This window comes from Aricia agestis, chromosome 8, assembly GCF_905147365.1.
Source record: "Aricia agestis chromosome 8, ilAriAges1.1, whole genome shotgun sequence".
Classification (NCBI taxonomy): domain Eukaryota; kingdom Metazoa; phylum Arthropoda; class Insecta; order Lepidoptera; family Lycaenidae; genus Aricia; species Aricia agestis.
Genome location: NC_056413.1, coordinates 7630333 through 7657868, shown reverse-complemented (window position 1 = coordinate 7657868; position 27536 = coordinate 7630333). Strand labels below are relative to the sequence as shown.

Sequence of the window (27536 nt, the reverse complement as noted above, 5' to 3'; positions counted from 1 at the left end):
TGCCAAATTTCAGCAAAATCGGTTGAGCGGTTTGGGCGTGAAGAGTTAACAGACAGACAGACAGACAGATAGACAGACAGACACACTTTCCCATTTATAAAATTAGTATGGAAGCATGGAAGTATGGATGTTCAATCAATTTGCACAAACTCACACTACACATATGACATAACACAACACACTAATGACTAAATGGATTTTAAAACAAATAAATTTTTAAAATATAATCACTTACATATTTGTATACAGCTAAAATTCTAGCGTCCTGTGCAACACGGCTCCATAAAAGTAAGTCCAAGATATTTCACGATTTTAAACTTTATTTCATAGACAGGCATAATATAATTAAAAAAAAAAAGAAAATATTGTTTTAAGATTTTTTTATTAGGAGCGTTATTACAAAGTATTTTAATTGTTTTAATTGATCAGGTTATGTATAAATTTGTATCATAGACGTACATAATATTATATATTTGGAGATTCATTTGTTTTTAAGTGTAAACTATAATAATGGATTAGAAAAATATAAGAATATAACTCCTTCATTTCTTCCTCGTTCGCTCCAATACTTTGGTCTGTAACAAAAAATGTTTAGTCAGCATGTGTTCATCATACAAAATAAAGAGTATTAGACCCAATTTCACCAACCTCTGTTTGTTAAATCCTAACAAGGCATTACTTACGGACCTTGCAAAATTAAACAGACTGTTAAAATACTTATGTCCCACAGTAAAAATTTAACAGCGGATTAGTAAATACAACGTTAAGTGAACAACGAGTGAATAACATTCAATTCGTTCGTTCTTGTTATAAGGCGACGAAATTGCAATGTACAAGTTTAATACGACATGTTGGCTGCAATGTGTCATTTTCACCATATTCGTATAATACGTCATCTGGTAGATAATGCGACCAAATTAAAATATCACTGATCGCATACATTTGTTACACTAAAATAGTTCTTTTTAATTTACCAGGTTAATAATTATGATCTGTCAAAGCTGAAAACATGAATCATGATACAAACTTTTATTTACTTATTTCGGCTTGGTAATTTTGATACAAGTCAGTGTATTTGCAATGTTAAGGAAAATCGGAGGGCTGAATTTTTGACAAAATTAAAATAAATAATTATGCATAACATGAAAAATAATAAATAATATGTAAGGATGTGGCGAAACATGGCGGCAACACTCAAAAGTCAAAACAGATTCTTTTATTGATATTGGATATTGTCTTTAAAAAGTTGTTGTTTTGACTATTATAACGGCCTGTTATATATTTAACGGACCTCCCAGCAGGAATTTAAATTTAACACCGTGTTAGGCGATTTGACATGACATTAGCGTATGGTGGAACGCTCGATAGCTCTAACAGGCCGTTAAATGATTTAACAAGCCGTTATTTATTTAACATTGCTTGATGAAACTGGATCTTAGAATGATAATCTAACCATAGAAAGTCATTCAACAAATTACCTTAGCTAAATTAATCCCAATCTCGCTGAGCCTTTTGTGCTGATATGTTAAGGGTTCGTGCAGTTTCGCGTCGCCTCTCTTATAAAAGTCGCTATAGTCAAGGCGGAATGCTAGAGTCTGAAGGGAAACTTCCGAATGCAGGGCGAGCTTCAGAATAAGAGTTGTAACATGACCCCTGAAAAGATAAATGAAATACATCCTTATCCTTAACCAATAACCATTACAATATTACTAATTAATTCATTTTGTAATGTAAGGTCAGGTGGGGTAAGAGGGACGCGGGGGGAAGAGAAACTGTAACTAATAACAAGAAAAGTATAACGCCGAGCTTTATTTATAGTTTCCGTTTTAGGGTACAGTAGTCAACCAAGTTTTGTTGATTACAGAACCCTAAATCGGAACCCTAACCAGCTAATTTTTGTATAATATTGGTAGGTTAATAGTTATATAATTTAAGAGTAACCCTGTCCTATTAACAAATAAATCAATCCATATTTAACCGATTCAATGCGGCGCACATTTTTGAAGACTTTCAGTCGTGGCGGCATACAATTTTCTCGTGACACGTGAGCCGTGTCATACGCCATAGAAGTAGATGACACGGCTACCGTGACACCCGCCACGTTCAAAAAGATTTTTTGTTTTTCTTGATTTTTACGTGTTTATTAACTTGATTTATTTAATTGAACCCAAATCATTGATGTAAACGGAAGGCTACATTGTTTTGAGTTGATTTCTAGTAGTTTTACTACTACTATTGCTAACCTGAAAATGGCAGTTAAGCGTTTTTTTTTTATTCAGATGTTGCAAACCTTTTGTTTTTTTCATATTTAAATGAGTATATTAAATAGATCTGGGTTTCCGATGTTAGTTATACGTTCGTAGATAAATTTAAAGAAGTTCATTGTTAAGATTTTTTAACCACTTCCAAAAAGGAGGAGGTTACACGTTCGGCTGTGGATATTTTTTTTATGTGTGTTCAACGATTACTCCGCCGTTTGTAAACCGATTTTCAAATTTTTTCTTTTGTTGTATAGGGTATTTATTCAGATTGATCCGGTTCCGAGTTGGTACCATGTTCACAAAAGTGGTGGTCTGATGATGGGAACCATGAGGCTAAAAAAGGAGACAGCCCCTACTTTTCTTCAATTCACAGGATATTTAGAAACGAAGCCTATAGGCTTGTTTTATGTGGAAAATTAAGACGGTTTTATTCGGAGTAGAACCTTTTAAAGTGCAATTTGAGGGAGATACAATCGCTTTCTAAATGACACGGCTCACGTGTCATATGTCACACGTTAAAAACCCATAAGACGCGGCGGCCGTGTAATACGAATTGAATGCACCTTTAAAAAAAGGTTGGCGGCCCCTATTTTTTTTCAATTCACAGAATATTCAGAGGCGAAGCCTATAGGCTTGTTCTACGTGGAAAATTAAGATGATTTTGTTCAGAGTAGAACCTTCTAAAGTGTAATGTGAGGGAGATACAATCGTTTTTTAAATGACACGGCTCACGTGTCATACGCCACACGTTAAAAACATGTATGACACGGCTCTCGTGTCGGTTAAGGACCATCAAGTCAAAGTATGAAATCCTTTCTATCTCTGATATCTACCACTTTCGAGATTTTTCGAAAATAAAAATGTTGTTCGTCTTATCAAAATGTAGCTACTCACAAAAAATAAGCTTGTTAGTAATCACAAAAAAAAAAATGTTTTAGTTCTCATAGGTTCTCCCGTACTATTAACCCACCTGACCTTAAGAGGAGTCCACACCGCCCCTTTTTCCATACAAACGTTGTCCCCTGTTTTCTCCCTGGATAAATGCTAGTAGAGTTATAATTTTTTTCCTGAATATCTACGGCCACTAATACAATGTCCCTATGTTTTCTTTTTTTTCATAATTTAATTATTAAATAAGATATGAACGTTCAAAAACCCAAAAAATGGCCAGATATTCTGCTGTGTTCAAACATCAGTAAACAGATTTGGCTAGATTATACAAAAAAAAATAAAACACAGCTCAAGCCTTTCTTTAATCTTTAATGAAAAAAGTACTTAAATCGGTTAAGTTTTGGAGAAGGAATCAGGGGACAACGAATCGTTGATTTTCTGCAGTTGTCTCTATCGCGTACTGCGGTATAGGCGTGAGGTAAGGGAGACAGCTATAGATATTACACGTACTTTTTTTCGTTTTTTCAGGCCCTGGTGTATCCTCTTAATAAAATGAGAAACGTATACAATCGTTTTTTAAATGACACGGCTCACGTGTCATACGCCACACGTTAAAAACATGTATGACACGGCTCTCGTGTCGGTTAAGGACCATCAAGTCAAAGTATGAAATCCTTTCTATCTCTGATATCTACCACTTTCGAGATTTTTCGAAAATAAAAATGTTGTTCGTCTTATCAAAATGTAGCTACTCACAAAAAATAAGCTTGTTAGTAATCACAAAAAAAAAATGTTTCAGTTCTCATAGGTTCTCCCGTACTATTAACCCACCTGACCTTAAGAGGAGTCCACACCGCCCCTTTTTCCATACAAACGTTGTCCCCTGTTTTCTCCCTGGATAAATGCTAGTAGAGTTATAATTTTTTTCCTGAATATCTACGGCCACTAATACAATGTCCCTATGTTTTCTTTTTTTTCATAATTTAATTATTAAATAAGATATGAACGTTCAAAAACCCAAAAAATGGCCAGATATTCTGCTGTGTTCAAACATCAGTAAACAGATTTGGCTAGATTATACAAAAAAAAATAAAACACAGCTCAAGCCTTTCTTTAATCTTTAATGAAAAAAGTACTTAAATCGGTTAAGTTTTGGAGAAGGAATCAGGGGACAACGAATCGTTGATTTTCTGCAGTTGTCTCTATCGCGTACTGCGGTATAGGCGTGAGGTAAGGGAGACAGCTATAGATATTACACGTACTTTTTTTCGTTTTTTCAGGCCCTGGTGTATCCTCTTAACAATAATTTGTAATATAGTTAAAAAATAGAAGCAATAATAATTATAAAGCCAGTTAATTGAAAAAACTTGAGAGGTGTCAAGGGACACCCGAATGGAACCTTAAAAACCTGTATGTAACATATAAGTTGACGCACAGGAATACTATCAACGCCCTATGCAAGTACTAATAAAAAAGTGTCGTTACAACTTTTTCGGTCTAGCACCCGCAAGGCGCAACGCGCGATAAGGAACAAAACTCAAAAAAGGACACTAATTAATTACCTGTATGTGCGAGTCCAGACATTTAAATCTGCTTTTCGACTAGCCAAAAATTGCAAAAATATTTTTCTTTTCTCCTTATCTAACGCTTCGTCGGCAGCAGTCAAAACATATTCCCCTGAAATATAACATCAGAATATAGTTACAAGACTGGACAGGACTGAAATCTCTGAAAATCAGTGAAATCTGTCTATCTTTAATTAGATCTATACCTATACTAAATTACGCCCTCAATCCCGTTGTGCTAAAAATTAAAATGTATTAATCGCGCGGGAATCACACATTTTTCTAGGACAAAAAGTTTCCTATGTCCTTTCCCGGGACTTAAAGTATCTCCATACCAAAAATCAGCAAAATGAAGGACAGACATAATATATTTGCTTAGTTTTACTGCCTAAGGCTGCGTTTCCACTGAAGCGGAGCGGAGATTAGCGGTGCCCGAATTGACCAATCATTATGCTCGAAATCTCCGCTCCGCTTCAATGGAAACAGCACGAGCGGGGTGGAGCGGAGCTGAGCGGATATTCATAGAAACGCAGCCGTGCGAGGCGAAGCGGTGCGGAGGACAACGGGGTGCAGAGCGGAGGACAGCGGAGCGGGGCGGTGCAGAGCTGGGCGGTGCGGAGCGGTGCGGTGCGGAGCGGGACGGTGCGTACTCGCGCTCAGGCGGTCACCGGCGACCGCGACATCGTTACGTCACAATAGACATAACTACCAGTACTTCGACTACTGAGACGGACGAGTAGGTATACCTGTCATTTATTTCGGGTTTCACCATGATAAGTTAAGGTGACGCTGCGTTAAAGTAAAAAAACCGTGTTGGATATGTTTTAGATTGCTTGTTTTCTATGAGAGGCTGGCCCGGCCTCTCATAGAAAACAAGCAATGGAACAGCAAAAAATATAAAGGGCGTAAGCGATAAAATGGTTTTTGTCGCGTCATTTAAAAACCATAAATACATTTCATATAAGCTATGGGCTTAAAGTGTATTCTTGAACCAATCTATGTACAAATTTTGGAAGCTTAAATCATTCTCCTCTGTTGGCAAAATAGGAATCCCTTTTTTACAGAGGTCTTTTTGATTAATTTTTCTGTGTTATAAACGTTGACCATTCATTTTACGGTGATGCCACAAGATGCGGTGCGGCACCGCTCCTGTGTCCGTCTCACCGGACTACCGGCCACACGGTGAGTGCGGCACCGCAGTGTTGCAGAAATGACATTTATGAAATCGGTGTTGCTACCAACTAAAAATTGTGAGAAATAGGGAGATTGCTGCCTAAATAAATCAAATTATAACACGTGTTAAAGTTATTAATCATTAGCCTCCTTCTTGCAGCTTAGACAATAGGCGTAGTTTGCATCTTTAATATTACTGCTTGCCTGTAACCACCCAGCAAACTCCGGGCGTGTTTCCCACTATTTTTTTATATTTTTGTAGTATATCTTTTTCTTTTTGTTTCGAACGTACCACTACTAATGGTTGGAAAATCACTGTCTGGGTCTGAACTAGACATTTGATTTGCGTTAATACAATATGGGAAGTTGCGTATCGGACGAATGATTAGAAAATGAAAAATTGAAAAATGAAAATTGAAAATTTGAAACCTGTCGTATTCATATCGACGTATTTAAAAAATATATTCCCCTACAATAATATTCAATTTTAGTGAGTATGAATTACAGCCTAAATTTGCTTGTTTATTGAAAGGCCAATCTAATGCCTTGCCCCTTGGGGAATAACCCTAACTTGGGGAATAAAATAATAGTTTATAGCGCGCGGTGTCAACATAATTTGTGTCAAATTTAAAAACTTTTTAAAACCCTGGTAAGTGGTACCCCTCTTAGGGCCGCGCTACACCGGAATGGCAGCGCTGAAAGTGCTCGCCTCGCATGGCAGCTCCATTCCGGTGTAGCGCGGCCCTTAATTAATCAAAATACCCAAAAACAGCTATGCAGTGTGCACATAATCTATACTAATATTATAAATGCGAAAGTATCTCTGTCTGTCTGTCTGTCTGTCTGTCAGTCTCGCTTTCACGCCAAACGCCAAAACTTCCGAACCGATTGTAATGAAATTTTGTATACAGATAGTCTAAAGCCTGAGAAAGGACATAGGCTACTTTTTTACTGGAAAAAAGGGTTGTAAGGGGGTGAAAATGCGTAAATTTGTTCAAATTAAGTTAGTTCCAACAATTCATAATAGATGGCGCCGTGCGTCTTCTACATCGCGCTGACGCTTGCTCAAAAGTCTTTCTATAAGACGTGGTATCATCTTACATTTAAGTTTCGATTTTTTTCGATTGTTACATCTATTCTACGGTATTAAATAACTCAGTACTTTATCTGTGCAGTGACGTAACCTTAAATCTATCAATGATAAATAGTTTATGGGTAAAGTTGTGTAATTGGAGGGCTAAATAAGCTTAACAATTTGGCATAAAATATAAAGTTTAATATAAAAAAATGAAATACTTATTGTGTGCACACTGCACAGCTGTATTGATTTAAGGGGTACCAGGGTTTTTTTATAAAAGCTTTTGACACCAATTTTGTTGACATCGCGCGCTATAAACTGAAGTCCACGCGGACGAAGTCGCGGGCAACAGCTAGTGATTAAATAAATCTCAATTTCATTTAAGTCAATCGTCTTCCGGGATCGTAATACTTATTAGAAAACACAGCAAAATTTTACAGTTCGCTCTTAAGTACTTTATTATTAGTGTTGTAAGTGGGCTAGCGTGAATACTGACCCCGCGTTCTAATTGTCGTTAAAAACGAACAAAACGCTCAAAATGCCTCCTATTAAGCGTTTTGATCGTTTTTAACGTCAAGTGGAACGCGGAGTAAACATAATATGATGTGAACATACCTCTCGAAGCTCGTTCAGCTTTCAATTGCTCCAGACTTTCTCTCCGGTCTAGTTCAGCGTTGATACCGGCGTGTAGGGTCGTCTCGAAACTTCGCAGCGCCAGCGTCTCGTTCAAAACGTTCCCCAAGTATGATTGAAGTTCCTACAAATTATTATTATATTAATAATAACATTTTATTTTATTCCATAAAATTTTCTTTTAGACCCCTAAACATGTAATATTTAAGAATGCTCAGAAGGGTAGACGTTTCAATCTATGAGAAACAGTTGTATTTTTATTTTCCGTCCTCCTTGGTAACAAAAACATTTACACAGTGAGCACTTATCAAGGTCTGTGATAGGTATTAGAAATGTAACACAACAGACAGAAACAATAGACATACGCTGCATTTCCTCCAGAGATGTGTTGCGTGGAATGTGTTTTTAAGATCCAAATAGCATCTGAGCGATGTCATGGCAAGCTCACGTCAATGAAGCAATAAGGAAGATGCGATATTTTTATTTTTGTGTTTATTTTAAAGAACTCCATGTAGAATAGACCACAAGTATATTATTAAAAAAAATTAAAAACACTGGAATTTACTGCAAAAAAATGTGGTTTAAAATTGTCAAATTAAATTTTGGCGCCAAAACAGGTCTAAGTCTATATGACGTCACTACTGTTTGACAATAATTATTGACAATGGCCCCACCCTCAGAACAGAAAAATAAGGCCCCACCTGATCGTACCTCTCAAAAATTTGTCATGCCTCGCGTTCCATTTAGCGTTAAAAACTATCAAATCGCTCAAAATGGAGGCATTTTGATCGTTTTTAATGCTAAATGGAACGCGGGGATAGCATGTGTGACGTCACCGAACGCTGATTGGTGTTTTGAAATCCGTTCCGTTTCAAGTTACTTTTAATTCGTAATTTTTGTAAAAAAAAACAATATTTTATAAAATATTAACATTGCAGTGGCCCTTCTTTTTTATTTTTTTAACGTTTTAATAGCAAAGTTTTCATAACTATTATATATTTTGCATGTATCCCTATTCTACTGGTTCTCAAAAACACATTCCTCGCAACACATCTCTGGTGGAAACGCAGCCTTAGATTTGTATTAATACACTGAATTAAAATATTTATTATTAAGAATTTACCTATTTCAATAATATAAAATAGAAATATATATTTGTGTGAAATAGAATGTATTATTTTACTGTTAGTGTATATTGCTACCTGCGTGGTGTGATGAATCATCGCGTGTATGGCGTGTCGGTCGAGCGCTCGCTGGTGCAGCGTCAGCAGGCGGTCTAGCGGGTGTCGGGCGGCGGCGGCGGCGCACAGCTCCGCCCACGCCGGCTCCGCCCCCACGCCGCCCGCCTCCTGCAGCGCGCCGCACAGCCGCAACGCCTCCGCGCGCAAACACGACACGCGCCGCATCACGCCCCACACCTCTGAACATCACATATAGACGTCACCACCATTATTTATTTATAGCGGGCCTGACAAATGTTGTCCTGTCTAAATTATGAAGTCAAAATAAATATTTAACTGTTAGTTTTTGTATCATCGATTCATATAAATTATATTATATTGACCATAGCACAATGAGCTGATAATTTACCTGTATTCGTATCACCTCACGAATCCTCACGAATCACGAAATAACTTGAGGCAGATGACATTCAATTAGATATCCTACTTAATATAATGGCGAAAGTTTGGATGTATGGATGTTTGGTACTCTTTCACGCAAAAACTACTGAACGGATTTTAATGAAACTGTACTACAATAATATAGCTTATACATCAAAATAACACATAGGCTACAATTTTAACCAACTTTCAAAATAGTGGAGTCGCTATGTTTCTTTTTTTAAGTTCAACGATAACTTCGCCGTTTGTGAACCAATTTTCAAAATTTTTCTTTTGGTGCATAGGTTATCATCCCAATTTGGTACCATATTCATAAAAGTGGTGACCTGATGAAGGGATCCTTAAAAAATCGAGGGAACTCCTCAAAATTTATATGGAAACATAATGGTGTCGTGAGCAGTATTCTAAGCATATGCTGCCAACAAGTAAGATTTTGCACCAAGGTATACCATGGTTTGGGAGGTGCTGAGAGAACTCCTGACTGTTTATAGATACAATTTTGGGAGTTTCGACGTTGTTTTAGGAACGGAAAGCATATGCTACTATGCAAATTACATTAATCATCATCTTCATCACTACCATAAAACATTAAAGAACCATGACGTGAACCATGAGTATCGTCCCGTAATGATCTTATTATTGATACTTTTCATAGTCTTTTATTACATATAACTTCAACCGCGGGTAACACCGCGGGGCGTAGCTAGTGTGGTATAAATAAATAAATAGTTAGCTGCACTTGTGACGATCTATGGAGTGTTAAGTTAACAAAATAATAAATATCAAATACCGGGCATCCGCTTGAGTCGCTTGCTGAGTATGGTGTGGTGTCGCCAGGCGTCGTGCAGCGCGTATTCTGTGCGTTTGACGCGCCACAGCTGCGAGAAGAGCGCCCGGTAGCGCGCAGCGCATGCGGCCGGGAACAACGTGCCGAGCGGACCGTCCACGCGGTACTGTAGCGCGAACACGTCCCACCCGCTGTCTTCGCGACCGTCGCCTAGACCAATATGTCAATTAAATAAAAATATTGTAGGAGGGTTTATATTAGGACCGCAGTTAGTGTTTTTATTTTCGAAAGGGTCTAAGCTACTGGTCTGGTTAAGACCACGGTAGTTTAATCGTGGCTATAACTAGTCTGTTGCTAGTTGGTTTGGAGATAAGCAATGAGGGGGCCTGGCCCCCTCCCCTAAAGTCACACGTGTGACATTCTAATCGGGCAATGTTGAAGAACGAACTCGGACCCGGGATCGAGCTCGGCACCGCATTTCGGTCGGTCTGTCTGTTTGTTGTTCGGGTCGTGTTGAGTCCTCGGGGAAGGCGCCGGCGTCGTCCCCGGTGCAGTAGTAACCACGCGGGTGAGTGTGATTTGTGTTTACGTATCTGTACACAGTACGTTACGTATTCTGTGATGGGGTCTACAGGGTCGGCTAAGATATGCTTATTGCTTAGGCCGTCTGAAGGGGTATCGGAATGTCCGTGCGTCATGTTCGTAGGCCACAGCCTTACGAATGAGCGGATTGGGATGTATTTTGCCTTTCCCAAAGAATCTCTCTGAGAGTTCTTTGATATATGCTTTGATAGTGATAAGCTCGCAGTCTCTATGCAAGTCGATGTTACGCATGTAACGGGGGGCACCTGTTGCCATGCGCAAAAAACGGTTTTGAACTCGTTGCAATTGGTTCATCTGATTGTCACTTATGTGTGCGAAAGAGACGCACGCATAAGTGAGTATCGTTCTTATACATGTTTTGTATAAGTTGAGCTTATGTCTTAAGGACATTTTGCTACTCGCGTTGAGTAAAGGGTATAATAATTTATATAATGCAAATTTCGCTTTACGTACGGTATTCGATATATGGTTCGTGAATGACATCGACTTTTTTAGTACTACTCCTAAGTATTTGACAGCCGTGGTTTCGGGAATTAATTTTCCGTGCAGACTAATAGGTTGCATTTTCTTACGTTTTAGACCGTTAAATAATATAGCGTGACTTTTGTCAGGGTTTAGTTCAATTCTCCATTTAGCAAACCACCGAGTTACCGAGTTTACCGAGTTCGGTAAATGCTTCTTGGAGTTTTTTGGACGCGAAAGCTATTTGGCGATGAGCAAAGAAAAGGGCTAGTCTAAGCACTCGTATTCGTACTCGTACTTGAATGCAGGTTATGCACCACGTCACTTCTGTAGGTTATTTTTTATCATTAACAGGGCTCATGTTTCACATTTTGTTTGTTGCATTTTTATTTCTTTTTTACTTTTAATAATATTATTATGTTAGGATAGCTGAATTAACATTCTACCAATTTATATAATCTATACTAATATTATAAATGCGAAAGTATCTCTGTCTGTCTGTCTGTCTGTCTGTCTGTCTGTCTGTCTGTCTCGCTTTCACGCCAAAACTACTGAACCGATTGCAATGAAATTTTGTACACAGTTATTCTAGAGTCTGAGAAAGGACATAGGCTACATTTTGATGTGGGAAAATATCTTATTTCCATGAAAATATCGATGAAAATTTATTCGCATTGCGCAGGCCAGCGCTCATCCCGGGGGTCCTGGGTTCGAGTCCCGCAGGCGGAACAAGTTTTCAATGTTCCTGGGTCTTGGATGTGTATTAAAATAATATTTCAAAAATCTTAAATATATTTTATGTATAATATTATAAAAAATCCAGAAATATATCGATGCAATTTAGTTCTAATACGATTCAACAGATGGCGTTTTATTTTATTTTAGTTCTAATACGATTCAACAGATGGCATTTTATTTTTTACTTAAATATATTTTATGTATCTATACTTCTATACTAATCCATACTAATATTATAAATGCGAAAGTATCTCTGTCTGTCTGTCTGTCTCACTTTCACGCCAAAAACTAATATTATAAATGCGAAAGTATCTCTGTCTGTCAGTCTGTCTGTCTGTCTGTCTGTCTCGCTTTCACGCCAAAACTACTGAACCGATTGCAATGAAATTTTGTACACAGTCTGAGAAAGGACATAGGCTACATTTTGCTGTGGGAAAATATCTTATTTCCATGAAAATATCGATGAAAATTACTTCGCATTGCGCGTGGCCAGCGCTCATCCCGGGGGTCCTGGGTTCGAGTCCCGCAGGCGGAACAAAAAGTTTTCAATGTTCCTGGGTCTTGGATGTGTATTAAAATAATATTTCAAAAATCTTAAATATATTTTATGTATAATATTATAAAAAATCCAGAAATATATCGACGCGATGCAATGAACATTTTAGTTCTAATACGATTCAACAGATGGCGCTTTTTTTTTACTTCGTTGGAACTTAGAACTAATCATACTTATTAGTTATTATGTTTTTGTTTATAGTTTTTAATACGTTAGAATATTATGTTTAATAATATTATCACTTGCTATAATAATAATCAATCTATCTTATCTTATAGAACTCCTACTGCATTTCTAAGGAGTTCGAGTGTGTTGTGTTGGCCTATATTCCATCCAGAAAATATATCAATGCAATCAACATTTTAATTCTAATATATGAAAACAGATGGCGCTTTATTTTTTACTTCATTATTATAACAGAACTAATCATACCTACTTTATTATATATTATTGTTTTTATTCATAACTAGCTGTTGCCCGCGACTTCGTCCGCGTGGACTTTAGTTTATAGCGCGCGGTGTCAACAAAATTTGTGTCAAATTTAAAAACTTTTTAAAACCCTGGTAAGTGGTACCCCTCTTAGGGCCGCGCTACACCGGAATGGCAGCGCTGAAAGTGCTCGCCTCGCCGCTGCCATTCCGGTGTAGCGCGGCCCTTAATTAATCAAAATACCCAAAAACAGCTGTGCAGTGTGCACATAATCTGTACTAATATTATGAATGCGAAAGTATCTCTGTCTGTCTGTCAGTCTCGCTTTCACGCCAAACGCCAAAACTACCGAACCGATTGTAATGAAATTTTGTATACTGATAGTCTAAAGCCTGAGAAAGGACATAGGCTACTTTTTTACTGGAAAAAAGGGTTGTAAGGGTCGTAAATTTGTTCAAAAAAATTCATAATAGATGGCGCCGTGCGTCTTCTACATCGCGCTGACGCTTGCTCAAAAGTCTTTCTATAAGAGGTGGTATCATCTTACATTTAAGTCTCGATTTTTTTCGATTGTTATATCTATTCTACGGTATTAAATAACTCAGTACTTTATCTGTGCAGGCAGTGACGTAACCTTAAGACCAAATTTCACCAACGACTGTTAAAGTTAATGCTCGAATTAGTATCACGTTAGCTGTTTTGTTTTTCATATGAATGAAAGAGAAGACAGGATATTTTAACAAGCTGTTAACACTAACAGACGTTGGTGAAATTGGGGCTAAACCTATCAATGATAAATAGTTTATGGGTAAAGTTGTGTAATTGGGGGGCTAAATAAGCTTTAAAATTTGGCATAATATATAAAGTTTAACATACAAAAATGAAGTACTTATTGTTTGCACACTGCACAGCTGTATTGATTTAAGGGGTACCAGGGTTTTTTTATAAAAGCTTTTGACACCAATTTTGTTGACATCGCGCGCTATAAACTGAAGTCCACGCGGACGAAGTCGCGGGCAACAGCTAGTTTTTTATATAAATGACTTAATAGGTGTATACTATACGTTAAAACGGCACTCACGCCATAGTAACGTATACAGCAGTCAGCAACAAATACGCTTCGAAGCACTGACAAAAAAACTTATCAAGTTCCAATTAAACATTGTGCATGTGCACTCTTCGGCATTGTACTAAAATTGGAAAACTCTACTCTCTGATAATTTCTGTACTATTCGTACGTACAGTTCGGGTAGAGGTTGACGTGTAGGCGCGCGAGCACGTGCGGCGGCTCGAACTGCGCGTTGGTGGCGCGCACGGCCGCCTCCAGCGTGCACGTCAGGTTGTGCACGTACAGCGACGTCGCCGGCTTGTTCAGCTCCTCCCTGACAAAGTATCAGGAAATGTGTTAACATTCTACGGAACAAATCACTCAGAGTTATCAGTTATCACTGTATAAATAAAACATACATTCCACAATTACAATACATATATGAAAATTTATTTTATTTACAAAGACATTTTTCTATAATTGACATCATACTTTAACAATAAATACGAGTAATATTTTAGGTTACAAAGTAAGGAGTTGTTATAGCAACAAATACTCACTGCAGGAGTGTCATGAGGTGGTGCACGAAGTCGCCCTGCGCCAGCAGCAGGTAGCGGCGGTGCGCGGCGAGGTGGTCCAGCAGATGATGGTGCGTGCTCAGCGCCGCCAGCAGCCGCGTCGCCGCCGCCGCGTGCGCGCCCGCTACGCCCGACCCCACCTCCCCCGCCCACCACTCACCGCCTGACGCTGATAGTTATATTTTTAATTTATTTGTTATTATTTAATAAGAAAATTTTATAATACTTTCTTGTGATGTAACCTCAATGCTTTTGACAATTTAAAATTCATGTTTCTATTATCCATTTTACTAACGGCCCGGTACGTGCTTCGCTACGTATCAAGTGAAATAAAACAAAATCCCCATCAACAAAATGGTCCGCCGTTTACTGAATTCATTTGTTACAAAAAATGTGATAAATGAAGTACCACACAACCAATTTTGTGCAAACTTCACATAAACCATCTACTAAATAGTCCGAACAATTGATTTGGGAAGGTGAGTGCAATATGGAGTGGCAATTGGGAAAAAGTAGCATTGACTTTTATGTATAAAGATGTCTCTTTGCTTCTTACCTGTGGGTTCAAGCAGCGCTCGCAGGTGATGGGCGTGGTCGGGCGGGGCGGGGTCGTGCGCGCACGCCTCCCGCATGAACACCACGCTCTTGCCCGTCGCCAGGATCTGAGCCGCCAGTTCGCGGGACATAAACGACGGGACCATCCACTCCCTGCACGATACCACACACTCATACAAATTTCTTAGGCCGGGCGCGCACTAGCGGCCAGGCCGCGACGGCCATCGAGATAGATACCTTAGTATGAAACCGCCATGGACGACGCGCACCTGGCCGCAACGCGACCAGCGGCCACACGACACAAAAGAAACGTTGTTGGAAGTTTGTAATAAAGATACATAATATCATCTATATATATAAAACTCAAAGGTGACTGACTGATTGACATAGTGATCTATCAACGCACAGCCCAAACCACTGGACGGATCGGGCTGAAATTTGGCATGCAGGTAGATGTTATGACGTAGGCATCCGCTAAGAAAGGATTTTGATAAATTCTAACCCCAAGGGGTTCAAATAGGGGGTAAAAGTTTGTAAGTATATAATAATACTTCTTAACGCGAGCGAAGCCGCGGGCAAAAGCTCGTTATAGCATATCGTTAGGCTACCACTAGAAAGTTCAAACTAGATCAAGTAAACACGAATTAATTCACATAAGACTTAATATTAGTCTTGTCTATATAATAATACGCGAGCGAAAAACTTTGGAACCCTTTGTACGAAAAATGCGGAAACGTAGGAGCATGAAATTTCGCACAGTTGTAGTTTATATGGAGAAGGAGTGCATCGAGCTAATACAGTTTTAAAATTATGCTTTTATCAATACATTATTTTAATAAATAAAACATTACACACACTACAACGCGCACACTACCATGTTTTTACTGACAAGCCTATACACACGACACGAATTATACTCCTTTGTTTATGTTTGAAGTCTGTTGTCAAATTATAAATGGATTGTTGTTTTTTTGTTAAATCTGAAATAGTCAATACTTAACGGGGAGCCAAAAGAAGAAGATAATTAAATTTAAGGTCGAATTTCGACCATTGGGAGATCTCTAGTATGAATTAATAATTCATGTTTACTTTATGTAGCCTAAAGCAGGACTTCACAATCTTAATTATGATAAAACTAGCTGTTGCCCGCGACTTCGTCCGCGTGGACTTCAGTTTATAGCGCGCGATGTCAACAAAATTGGTGTCAAAAGCTTTTATAAAAAAACCCTGGTACCCCTTAAATCAATACAGCTGTGCAGTGTGCAAACAATAAGTACTTCATTTTTGTATGTTAAACTTTATATACAGGGTGTCAAAAGACCGCTTCCGATAACTTCGTGGGGTTATTATAGGGCATGAGATATATCCATTGGTGCAAGAAATTTTCATGTAATCGCCAGTTTTTAAAATAGTCAAAATTTTCAACACGCAATGTATAATGCGTGCAGTTAATGCGCGATAATATCGCCCGCCGCCGATGAATGAAACCCCGGGCCGAGCCGGCCCCCCCGCGCCGCCCGCGCCGAATACCGCGCGCGCGGCTCTGCGCTAGTCATGAGTTAAGACAAAACAGCTGATCGTGGTGTGCCCTATACCCTAGCCCGTAGATAGTGAATAAACCACCAATATTGTAATGATTATTAAATTACAATAGTTTTCACGATTTAACAAAATGTTACAATTTATTAATTACCGTTTCTCAGGTTTTTACTCAAAAATACTCAGTTTTTACTTCCGGCCAAAAAGGAAAAGAAATCATAATTCACATCCGATCATCATCCGATTTACACATCTGTAAAAATACATACACAGTTACCTACTGCACCTATCAATACCTATCAATGGAAAACATACGTGATAACATGTTCACTGACCTGTGATCAGCTGTCTGCTTTTATGAAATGCAGTTCGAACTGTGCTCCATGATCCATCTAACTCGATGTAGATTGCAGAGTTATTCAACACTTAACAAAAGTAATTACAGGAGACATTCCAATTCTTTAAACACTTTTTATTGCACTGTTTAAACCGCACTATCGTCTATCGACGACGATGTTTACCTGTTCCTTAAAGCATCGCACATTCATCGGACGTATCTTGTCACGGCCCGTTATTAATTACAAACATAAAAAAAATAGTTAACAATACACAAAACAAGCAATAATATGACAACATCTAAACGTAAAATTACAAAACTTAAACAAAAACGTCACAGTACCTACACCAGCACGGCGCGTGTTAGACAGCCGACTGAACAAAATTGAAGAAAAAACTTTGTAAAATAATAGGGATGTATCCCTGTGCAATGTGAATATTTTGAGTAATCGATAATTTTTTTATCGATAAATCGTATTAATTGTTTTACATACGAGTACGTATTGATTACTGTCAAACTAAAAATAAACAAATACCTACTCAATATTAAAAAAAACGACAATAATTAAAAGTTATTTAATTAATTAGGTATTAAAGTATTTTAGACGCGCATAACGCGTACCACGGTATAACAATCACTTTATCACGATAATGTAGGTATCGAATTTAAAAAATGAGATGAGATCTACTAAATAATAGTTATAATTTTTATTATTTAATGGTAATTTAAATATCGACTAAATAGTATTGAATTTATAGGGTACAACACTTAGATTGTCCTTGAAATGGATTAGCGACACGTGCGTCGGGCACCTGCAGAGCGGCGCGCTTTGTCGGCGCCGCGATCAAAGCAAGCCGCCGCCGTTCGGTGTCCTTTGACTACTTCCGAAAGTCGATACACGACGAACATTATTTCAAAAATTAAAATAGATTTTTTAATTTAGTAGCCATTTGAGCATTGAGGTAATAGGTTGTTAGAGTTGTTAGGAGATAAGTTTGATTTTTTAATAATTACTTCAAGTATCAAAACGTGGTAGTATTGTGTAAAGTGTTAATAATTGATTATTATTTCAGTTGTAATAAAATACTTTGTGGTGTGATACATTTCGTTAACGAGAAGTTTTTTTGACGTTCTTGGTGGTGACTGGTCTTATTGCTTGGTATTAAGGACTATTTTCAAAATGCATAAAGAAGTAAGAACACTTGAACTCAACATTTTTCACGTAAGTTAATTGCCAGTTTTATGTATGAGGTTTTTTCGTGTATCATCTGTTATTTCGATTGATAAGTGACGATTGCGGATAAACAGTTCATCCGCATAGGTTTCGTTACTTACGATGAACTTTTTAACGAGTCTAATAATCTTAGAAGTTTGCCATACTGTCGTAAGTTGTTACACATGCACAGACAGTTACTTACAGTTTTCTACATGAGCTACCATTAAACTCTTAACACTGCAAGTAGCTTAGATGAGAGGTCAGAGGTCAGAGTTCTAAGTTCCACGTCATGGTGACCTTCATGGGTTTGAAATTGAAAAGACACCACATACATTAGGGTTTCTGTGTGTTCTGTCGTAACTCGTAGTGTATCGTCATTCGTCGCATACGACCTTTCGACTTAGCGTGCGTAGGCCGGAGCTAACAGCTGATTAACGCGGTCAACGTTCTCGGGTTTGTACCTACTCGGAACACGAGAACGTTGACCGCGCGCTTGCAAATGCTTATTGGGGTAAAAATAATAAAATTTAAAAAAATATTTTAAAATATTTTTCTATGTGGTTTATTATCATGTTTAAAGGGTTTTAATTATAAAAAAATAAAGAATAAAAAATTAAAAAAAATAAAAAAAAAATAAAAAAAAAATACATATTCGTAATCAGAAAATGTAGTATAATCATACCCCAAAGTTATCGGAAGTGGTCTTATTACACCCTGTATTATGCCAAATTTTAAAGCTTATTTAGCCCCCCAATTACACAACTTTACCCATAAACTATTTATCATTGATAGGTTTAGCCCCAATTTCACCAACGTCTGTTAGTGTTAACAGCTTGTTAAAATATCCTGTCTTCTCTTTCATTCATATGAAAAACAAAACAGCTAACGTGATACTAATTCGAGCATTAACTTTAACAGTCGTTGGTGAAATTTGGTCTTAAGGTTACGTCACTGCCTGCACAGATAAAGTACTGAGTTATTTAATACCGTAGAATAGATATAACAATCGAAAAAAATCGAGACTTAAATGTAAGATGATACCACCTCTTATAGAAAGACTTTTGAGCAAGCGTCAGCGCGATGTAGAAGACGCACGGCGCCATCTATTATGAATTTTTTTGAACAAATTTACGACCCTTACAACCCTTTTTTCCAGTAAAAAAGTAGCCTATGTCCTTTCTCAGGCTTTAGACTATCAGTATACAAAATTTCATTACAATCGGTTCGGTAGTTTTGGCGTTTGGCGTGAAAGCGAGACTGACAGACAGACAGAGATACTTTCGCATTCATAATATTAGTACAGATTATGTGCACACTGCACAGCTGTTTTTGGGTATTTTGATTAATTAAGGGCCGCGCTACACCGGAATGGCAGCGGCGAGGCGAGCACTTTCAGCGCTGCCATTCCGGTGTAGCGCGGCCCTAAGAGGGGTACCACTTACCAGGGTTTTAAAAAGTTTTTAAATTTGACACAAATTTTGTTGACACCGCGCGCTATAAACTAAAGTCCACGCGGACGAAGTCGCGGGCAACAGCTAGTTATGAATAAAAACAATAATATATAATAAAGTAGGTATGATTAGTTCTGTTATAATAATGAAGTAAAAAATAAAGCGCCATCTGTTTTCATATATTAGAATTAAAATGTTGATTGCATTGATATATTTTCTGGATGGAATATAGGCCAACACAACACACTCGAACTCCTTAGAAATGCAGTAGGAGTTCTATAAGATAAGATAGATTGATTATTATTATAGCAAGTGATAATATTATTAAACATAATATTCTAACGTATTAAAAACTATAAACAAAAACATAATAACTAATAAGTATGATTAGTTCTAAGTTCCAACGAAGTAAAAAAAAAGCGCCATCTGTTGAATCGTATTAGAACTAAAATGTTCATTGCATCGCGTCGATATATTTCTGGATTTTTTATAATATTATACATAAAATATATTTAAGATTTTTGAAATATTATTTTAATACACATCCAAGACCCAGGAACATTGAAAACTTTTTGTTCCGCCTGCGGGACTCGAACCCAGGACCCCCGGGATGAGCGCTGGCCACGCGCAATGCGAAGTAATTTTCATCGATATTTTCATGGAAATAAGATATTTTCCCACAGCAAAATGTAGCCTATGTCCTTTCTCAGACTGTGTACAAAATTTCATTGCAATCGGTTCAGTAGTTTTGGCGTGAAAGCGAGACAGACAGACAGACAGACAGACTGACAGACAGAGATACTTTCGCATTTATAATATTAGTTTTTGGCGTGAAAGTGAGACAGACAGACAGAGATACTTTCGCATTTATAATATTAGTATGGATTAGTATAGAAGTATAGATACATAAAATATATTTAAGTAAAAAATAAAATGCCATCTGTTGAATCGTATTAGAACTAAAATAAAATAAAACGCCATCTGTTGAATCGTATTAGAACTAAATTGCATCGATATATTTCTGAATTTTTTATAATATTATACATAAAATATATTTAAGATTTTTGAAATATTATTTTAATACACATCCAAGACCCAGGAACATTGAAAACTTGTTCCGCCTGCGGGACTCGAACCCAGGACCCCCGGGATGAGCGCTGGCCTGCGCAATGCGAATAAATTTTCATCGATATTTTCATGGAAATAAGATATTTTCCCACATCAAAATGTAGCCTATGTCCTTTCTCAGACTCTAGAATAACTGTGTACAAAATTTCATTGCAATCGGTTCAGTAGTTTTGGCGTGAAAGCGAGACAGACAGACAGACAGACAGACAGACAGACAGACAGAGATACTTTCGCATTTATAATATTAGTATAGATTATTTTCAAGTTAAGTATCTTACCAAGGCGATGCTAAACGAAATATTTTTATAATTTTTGTGTGTTTAAGGGTTATGCAATATATTTATAATCATTAACATACCTCACTCTGTACTTATCATGCCACATTCTATCAATCGGCACTCCGCTTCTGCTTTCGATAAAGAACTCATTGAATGGATCATCGATTTCACCTGTGATTAAAAAAGTATAACTTCATGTTAATATTACTAAATACATTTTGTTTTGTAAAATTATGCTTATTATCATCACTAAGTAGTATAAAACACAGTCGGTTTTTTGTCTGTTATAAGGACATGTTTAAATATTTAAAACTACACAACGAATTTGATGCGGTTTTCTTTAACAAACAGAGTGATTTAAGAGGATACACCAGGAGCGAGAGAAATTGAAAATAGGCATTTGAAAATGTATTGCTGTCTCACCAATCTCAAGTCTCCCACCGCAGAGCGCGATAGAGACAACACGACAAAAGTTCTAATAAAAGAACAGAAAATCTTCGATTCGTTGTCTGCTGATTCCTTCTCCAAAACTTAACCGATTTAAGTAATTTTTTCATTAAGAATTAAAGCAAGGCTTGAGCTGTGTTCCTATGTTTTATTTTTTTTGTATATTCTAGCCAGTTTTGTTTTCTGGGTGTTTGAACACAGAGGAAAATCTGGCCATTTTTTTGGGTTTTTGGACGTTCTTATCTTTTTTAATAATTAAATTATGAAAAAAAAGAAAACATAGGGACATGCTAATAGTGTCCATAGATATTCAGAAAAAAAATCATAACTCCACCGGCATTATCCAGGGAGGAAACAGGGGACAGCGTTTGTATGGAAAAACGGCGGTGTGGAATCCTCTTAAGCGGAAGGACATACTTTCTAATGCGAAAGTGGGGTTGAAAGGGACGACGAACACGCGGGCGAAGCCGCACTGGTAAGCAAGCATTGAGTAAAATAAAATTATTAAAATGAAACAAAGTATAAAGGAACCACCGTGTAGCAGCCACCGCGTGAGCATGAGTAGTAGCGGCGCTGTGAGTTGCGTGAGCAGCCGCCGCGCCAGCGCCGCCACGCGAGCGTCCCCGTGACGCACGAAGCGGTGCACGCAAGACGCCAGCTCACCGCCTAACGTACATAATATATTATTGAAGTTAAAATACTACTACACTTGACACCTTACTAATAACACAGTTACATAGTTATTCGCTGTGTAAATATTTAATTAGTAAGGCGATAGAATAATGTGACGTTAAAGTTTAATATGATGTATGTCAGAAGTAAAACTAAATTGTCGGTATTTCCTTATATAACAAATTTAGAGGTAAGGCAGTATGTTAAAGAACTTATTGCTTGCATTGGATTATCTTACACAACACATACCTTTTTTATGTTGCGCCGTGTGTACGATATTCGCGAGCCAGGTGAGTCTGTGCAGCGGCTCCTGCGCCCACACGCACATGCGACGCAGCGTCGCCCCACCTCCATCTCCCTCGCACACCTGCAATATAACCATCAAGCATACCTATATGAAGGGCAGTGCCGAGCGCCCCATGTAAGAAATATGTCCCCTATGGATGCTGCCGTTAATATACATAGGTGGGACAGGGATATGTCTTTGTCAGTATCTGAACTCTGAAAAAGCACTTTAATGTCAAAGACGCAAAAGTATTTTTAGTTAAGCTATAAAAGGCCATAAATTAAAGCTGTTAGGGAGCTAAGGGTAAGGCTGAATCTGTTGCTAATCTCGAGAACTACAGAACTGATTTTGCTTATTCTTTTTTTGTTGTCTGATTCGGTCAGAGGTAGGTTCTTATGAAAGAATGAAGTTTAATGTTGTAAATTATGCAATTTTTTCTACATTTGGTTACAAAATAAAATAATCACAAAAAATATAGAAAATATTCACCTGTGATTGCAAAAGTGCAATACTCCTATAGTATTCGGTTAATTCGTCTCTTATTGATGCTACCAAACCTTCTCCCATCAATCCTAAAACACACAATTTATTTTTAAGAATAACCCCTATTATGTTCTTTTTCACAAAATCTTTTGTTTACCTTGAATGATAATAACTAGTGTAAAATTCTTTACCTTGTGGCATCAGTCCTGAGGTTGGGTCAATAAACTCCTTTAACCTGTCATGTAGAAATCCGAGATGGGCTATTCGAGAATGTAAAATTTGAACTGGGCGGGGCCAAATATCATTCTTACAAGTTTTAACACCGGACGCCGCCAGTACTGCGTCGCGTACGCAAGCCCGCTCGCCTACTTTATCTGTAACAAAAAAAATATGCTCTAAGTTATTACTTTGCTCCAATTTTTCAAAATATTATGTTTATTTCAATAATTTGTAAACATATACAGCTCAACCAAATACTACTTCAGGAATTAATGCAGTATATGCCAGTAAAATTGTAAACTAAAGTCGCTGCTAATATCAATAATATGTATATTATGTGTAAAGTAATTTAATTAAATAAACTAAAATATACTTTATTACCTTGTGTAACGATAGGTTGGCTATTAGAAGACAGTAAAGTTTGTGATGATGCATTGGGCTTTAAAGCAGTACTCGTCCAACTCAGTGAGCCCAATGTTGTTTTGCTTGTGTTTGACTTAGACCCAGGCACATTAGTCGTAGAACTCTTAAAAAAATACATTAAAAGATTAAAGATTCAACTAACATTAATTTAAAATTAATATTGTTGTATTTTTATGTAGCAAAAAATGTCTACACAGAAGCACTGTAGAGTTACTATACAGGCAATGATGTTGGCTACTTTTACACTGCATAACATCCACAAAATCAGAGACAACATGAATATTTTAAATACTTACAGGAACAGACAAACTGGGAACTTGAAATAGATGTTGTGTGGAGTCACTTGGAGTTGCGTTTTCCGACAATGCCAATAGAAGTGATAGCACAGAGGTACTTTGCTTTAAGGCAAACTGCAAAAACAAATTAAAAAGATTTAACCTTAAAAATAAAGCTTGTTTCAAACTTCAAAGTATTACATTTCATATACTTAGAGTAAAGAAAGTAACATGTACTTACTGTATTCTTTAGTTTAGCATATGATTCATTGAATTTGTCAGCATCTTTTGCAGAAACAGCTGTCAAGCGAGAATGAATCTTTTGACACAGCAATTTCTCATCTTGAAGAGTCCGAGACTTTTCACTAGCAGATGTTAAATATGACAGTGCTAATTCATAAGCACCATCTAGAATTTAAAAAAATTCGGCATAGTGTGTCGTCGGTAATTTAAAATACATTGCAGGCGGAATCAAGCCGAACTTCTGCCGCGGAAATTCGGCATAATGTGTTTAGACCAGCTATCCCCAACCCGTGGCCCGTCGGGACTTTATCTGTGGCCCGCGTGAATTCTTTCCACTTTTGAAATTGTTAATTTTGAAGAACATTATAAAATTTTTGTTGTGGCCTGTGACTAGGGTTGCCATCCGTCCGGGTTTCCCAGGATTTGTCCTAGTTTGAAGGGCGTCCGGGGATCGTCCGGGTGAAACCCCGACACTTTTTTCGAAAGAAATCCAAATTTTTAGTCATGCAACAACAAACGAAAGATAAAAACTTGCTAAGCGTACTTACGATTTCTTCTTTAATCAAAAAGTACGATTTCAAGGACTTAAGTTATTCAGATTTTAACAAATTCTTGTAATTGGAAAAGATAGGTTTTTTAGCAAAAATTGGCAAAACGTAATTGTAAAATGTAAATACTTTTTAAGAGGTGTCCGGGGAAATAACCACATTTCGGCCAAATGTCCGGGAATTTTGTCGTGCCTGACCAGCCAAGGCAATTTGGGTGATGGCAACCCTACCTGTGACACACGTTTAGAACTAAAATATGATTTTGAGCTATGATATATATATATATAGCACATCGTCATTGCGCCTGCCAAATCCGTGTTTTTAGGAAAATTTTCAGGAGTAAACAATAAACCATTTTATTTAAAGATGGCTGGACTTATCAATAAATTAAAAATGCAGTATGGTGGCAAATCTTATAATGTTTGAACTAAGACCTTTAATTTATTGATAATCAATCATTAAATAAAACAGTTTATTGTCTGCCCCTGAAGATTTTACTAAAAACACGGATTTGGCAGGCGCAACGACGATGTGCTATCCTACAATTTTTATTACACTAATAAAAAAGACAAGAAAGGAATGAGTGCAAGACATATCTTTAGATATCAAAAATGTTACACAAAAAGGGTAATAAATTAACATTTTATACTACTTTTCACACATTGCCAAATAAGATTCACAAAATATTCCTGAAAATTATCCATTTACGTCGACCTGAAATGAAACTAAAAAGTGATAATGACATTGTATACATTTAAAATAGGAATGTTACCTGGTTCTTGTGGTGACAGACTTTCGCATAACTTATGCAAAAATAGTGCTGTATTATTAGATGTTGTGTCCATGTTTTTGTTTCGGCGACAAGTTTTGTGGCCTGTTTTTAAAGGGTCAATACAATATTAAATATAGTTTTAAGCTCATGAAACTATTCAGGTGTAGCGCGACAATGATTGTTACCAAACCACACACCCAAATCTTTAAAAGATATCACAAAATATACCTTCTATATTAAGTAGTTTTGTACTGAATATGTAACATAAAATATAATTAGATACTTATAACAAGATAAAACACATTTTTGTAATATTTATGTAGTTAATTTCAATAAATTCAAAATGGTCAAAACATTTTACCGACATTTTTTGACAAATTGAATAATGATGACTGATGACCATAGGCAAATGACATTGACGTTTTGTTTTTAACGTTGATGAAAAAAAAATAGCCACAGCTGTGAGTTGTGTGATGTGTCTCGTGACTCGTGACATTAATGGGGAAGGCCGGTCGAAACTTTTAGTAGATGCCGCCAAAGAATTCTATTTAAACTGAGGTAGAAGTGGTGTACTCTAAGAAATGTCATTTGAAAAGCAATCCTATAAAATAAAATAAATAAAAATAAAAATTGATTTTTTTCCGAATAGATTTATAACAAATACTTTCAAAACACTGATGCTAATAGTGCCTACCACCGGTTCGGGAACTATCCCGGCGAGAAGAACCGGCGTAAGAAACTCGCACAGGGTCCCACTTTTTACCAAAAAAGTGAGAAAAAAATTAATCTTTTTAAAATAAAATTTACAATTGCAACTTAAAATTATACAATATCAACATCCATACATAATTGTAAGTCATAATATAATAATGTAGAAGTAGCCTTGCAAGGAGCCATCCTACTCCCAAGATGTGCCATCGTTTATGAAATCATTGACCTTGTAATAGGTTTTGGCATACAAACGTTCTTTGACTACTTTTTTAAATTTATTAATCGAAAAATTTTGAACGTTTTCTGGGATTTTATTGTACAGGCGTATACATTGACCTTTAAATGATTTACTAACTTTACTAAGTCTGATCATCGGCAAATCCAGCTTGTGCTTATTTCTGGTGTTCCTACAATGAATATCACTTTTAGCTTTAAATTTACTTAAGTATATTTTTTCTAACATATATTACATTATCCAAAATGTATTGAGAAGCAACAGTTAGAATACCAATTTCTTTAAATTTATCTATCAGAGATTCAAAAGAAGACATTTTATAAATAGAGCGTATGGCTCGCTTCTGCAGCACAAATATTGTATTAATGTCGGCAGCGTTTCCCCATAAAAGGATTCCATATGCCATTCTACTATGAAAATAACTAAAATATACTAATCGTGCCGTGTCTTCATCAGAAATTTCTCTGATTTTTCTGACTGCATATGCCGCAGAACTGAGCCTACCTGCAAGATTGGATATGAGGACCCCACTGTAATTTACTATCAAGTGTTATACCTAAGAATACAGTGGTGTCTACCAAATTCATCTTCTCATCATTCAATAGTACATTGGTTTGGACTTGCCTAACATTGGGCAAAGTGAACTTTACACATTTAGTTTTACTGGAATTTAAAAGTAAGTTATTAGCATTAAACCAATGTACTATTTTTGAGAGAGCACTGTTTACCTCGTCGTAATTTGACTGTTGTCGCTTCACTTTAAAGATAAGTGAAGTATCATCAGCAAAAAGTACTATCTCATTATCATTTTCCTTAACAAGGTAAGGTAAGTCATTTATATAGATGAGAAAAAGAAATGGGCCTAAAATAGATCCCTGTGGGACACCTAATTCTATTTTGGTTCCATTGGACCTGTTACCGTTTACTTCAACCCTTTGAGTCCTGTTTATAAGGTAAGAAGTCAAGAGGCTAAGAGCTGAGTCCTTTATGCCATAGTGACGCAATTTCCTGCTCAATGTAGCATGATCCATACAATCGAAGGCTTTGGAGAGGTCGCAAAAGACACCTAGAGCGTCCTGCGACTCCTCCCAAGCTTGAAATATACTACAAAGAAGACCTACACCAGCATCCGTTGTGGATCGACCCTCACTGCCGATCCACACTCGCGCGCGACAGCGCGCCGCGGAGCGCGGCGCGGATCGCGCATTCTGCCAAATTTACTGATCCACACTCGCAAAGTTCGCGACATGTTCGCAATGTTGCCACTTTTTAATTACTTCACTTTCTTGACGCA

The 27536-nt window shown here is 37.1% G+C and overlaps 1 protein-coding gene across 2 annotated transcripts; it reads right to left on the bottom strand.

Moving 5' to 3' along the window:
- Window positions 1-457: 457 nt before the first annotated feature.
- LOC121729445 (gamma-tubulin complex component 3 homolog) lies at window positions 458-25657 on the bottom strand. 2 transcript variants are annotated; one of them, XM_042117964.1, is made up of 19 exons: window positions 25525-25657; window positions 25297-25398; window positions 23975-24141; window positions 23755-23868; window positions 23417-23561; window positions 23008-23190; window positions 22823-22905; window positions 22297-22414; window positions 21910-22041; window positions 21009-21099; window positions 14981-15132; window positions 14407-14593; window positions 14041-14180; window positions 10014-10220; window positions 8804-9021; window positions 7584-7725; window positions 4715-4829; window positions 1479-1653; window positions 481-575 (listed from the first exon to the last, which is right to left on the bottom strand). In XM_042117964.1, exons 2-19 carry the CDS (start codon window positions 25367-25369, stop codon window positions 543-545), a joined length of 2475 nt encoding a protein of 824 aa, XP_041973898.1. In that variant the 5' UTR covers window positions 25370-25398; window positions 25525-25657; the 3' UTR covers window positions 481-542. The 2 variants fall into 2 exon arrangements, with proteins under 2 accessions (XP_041973897.1, XP_041973898.1); XM_042117963.1 differs by having other exon boundaries at window positions 458-575; window positions 25297-25657.
- Window positions 25658-27536: the final 1879 nt, after the last annotated feature.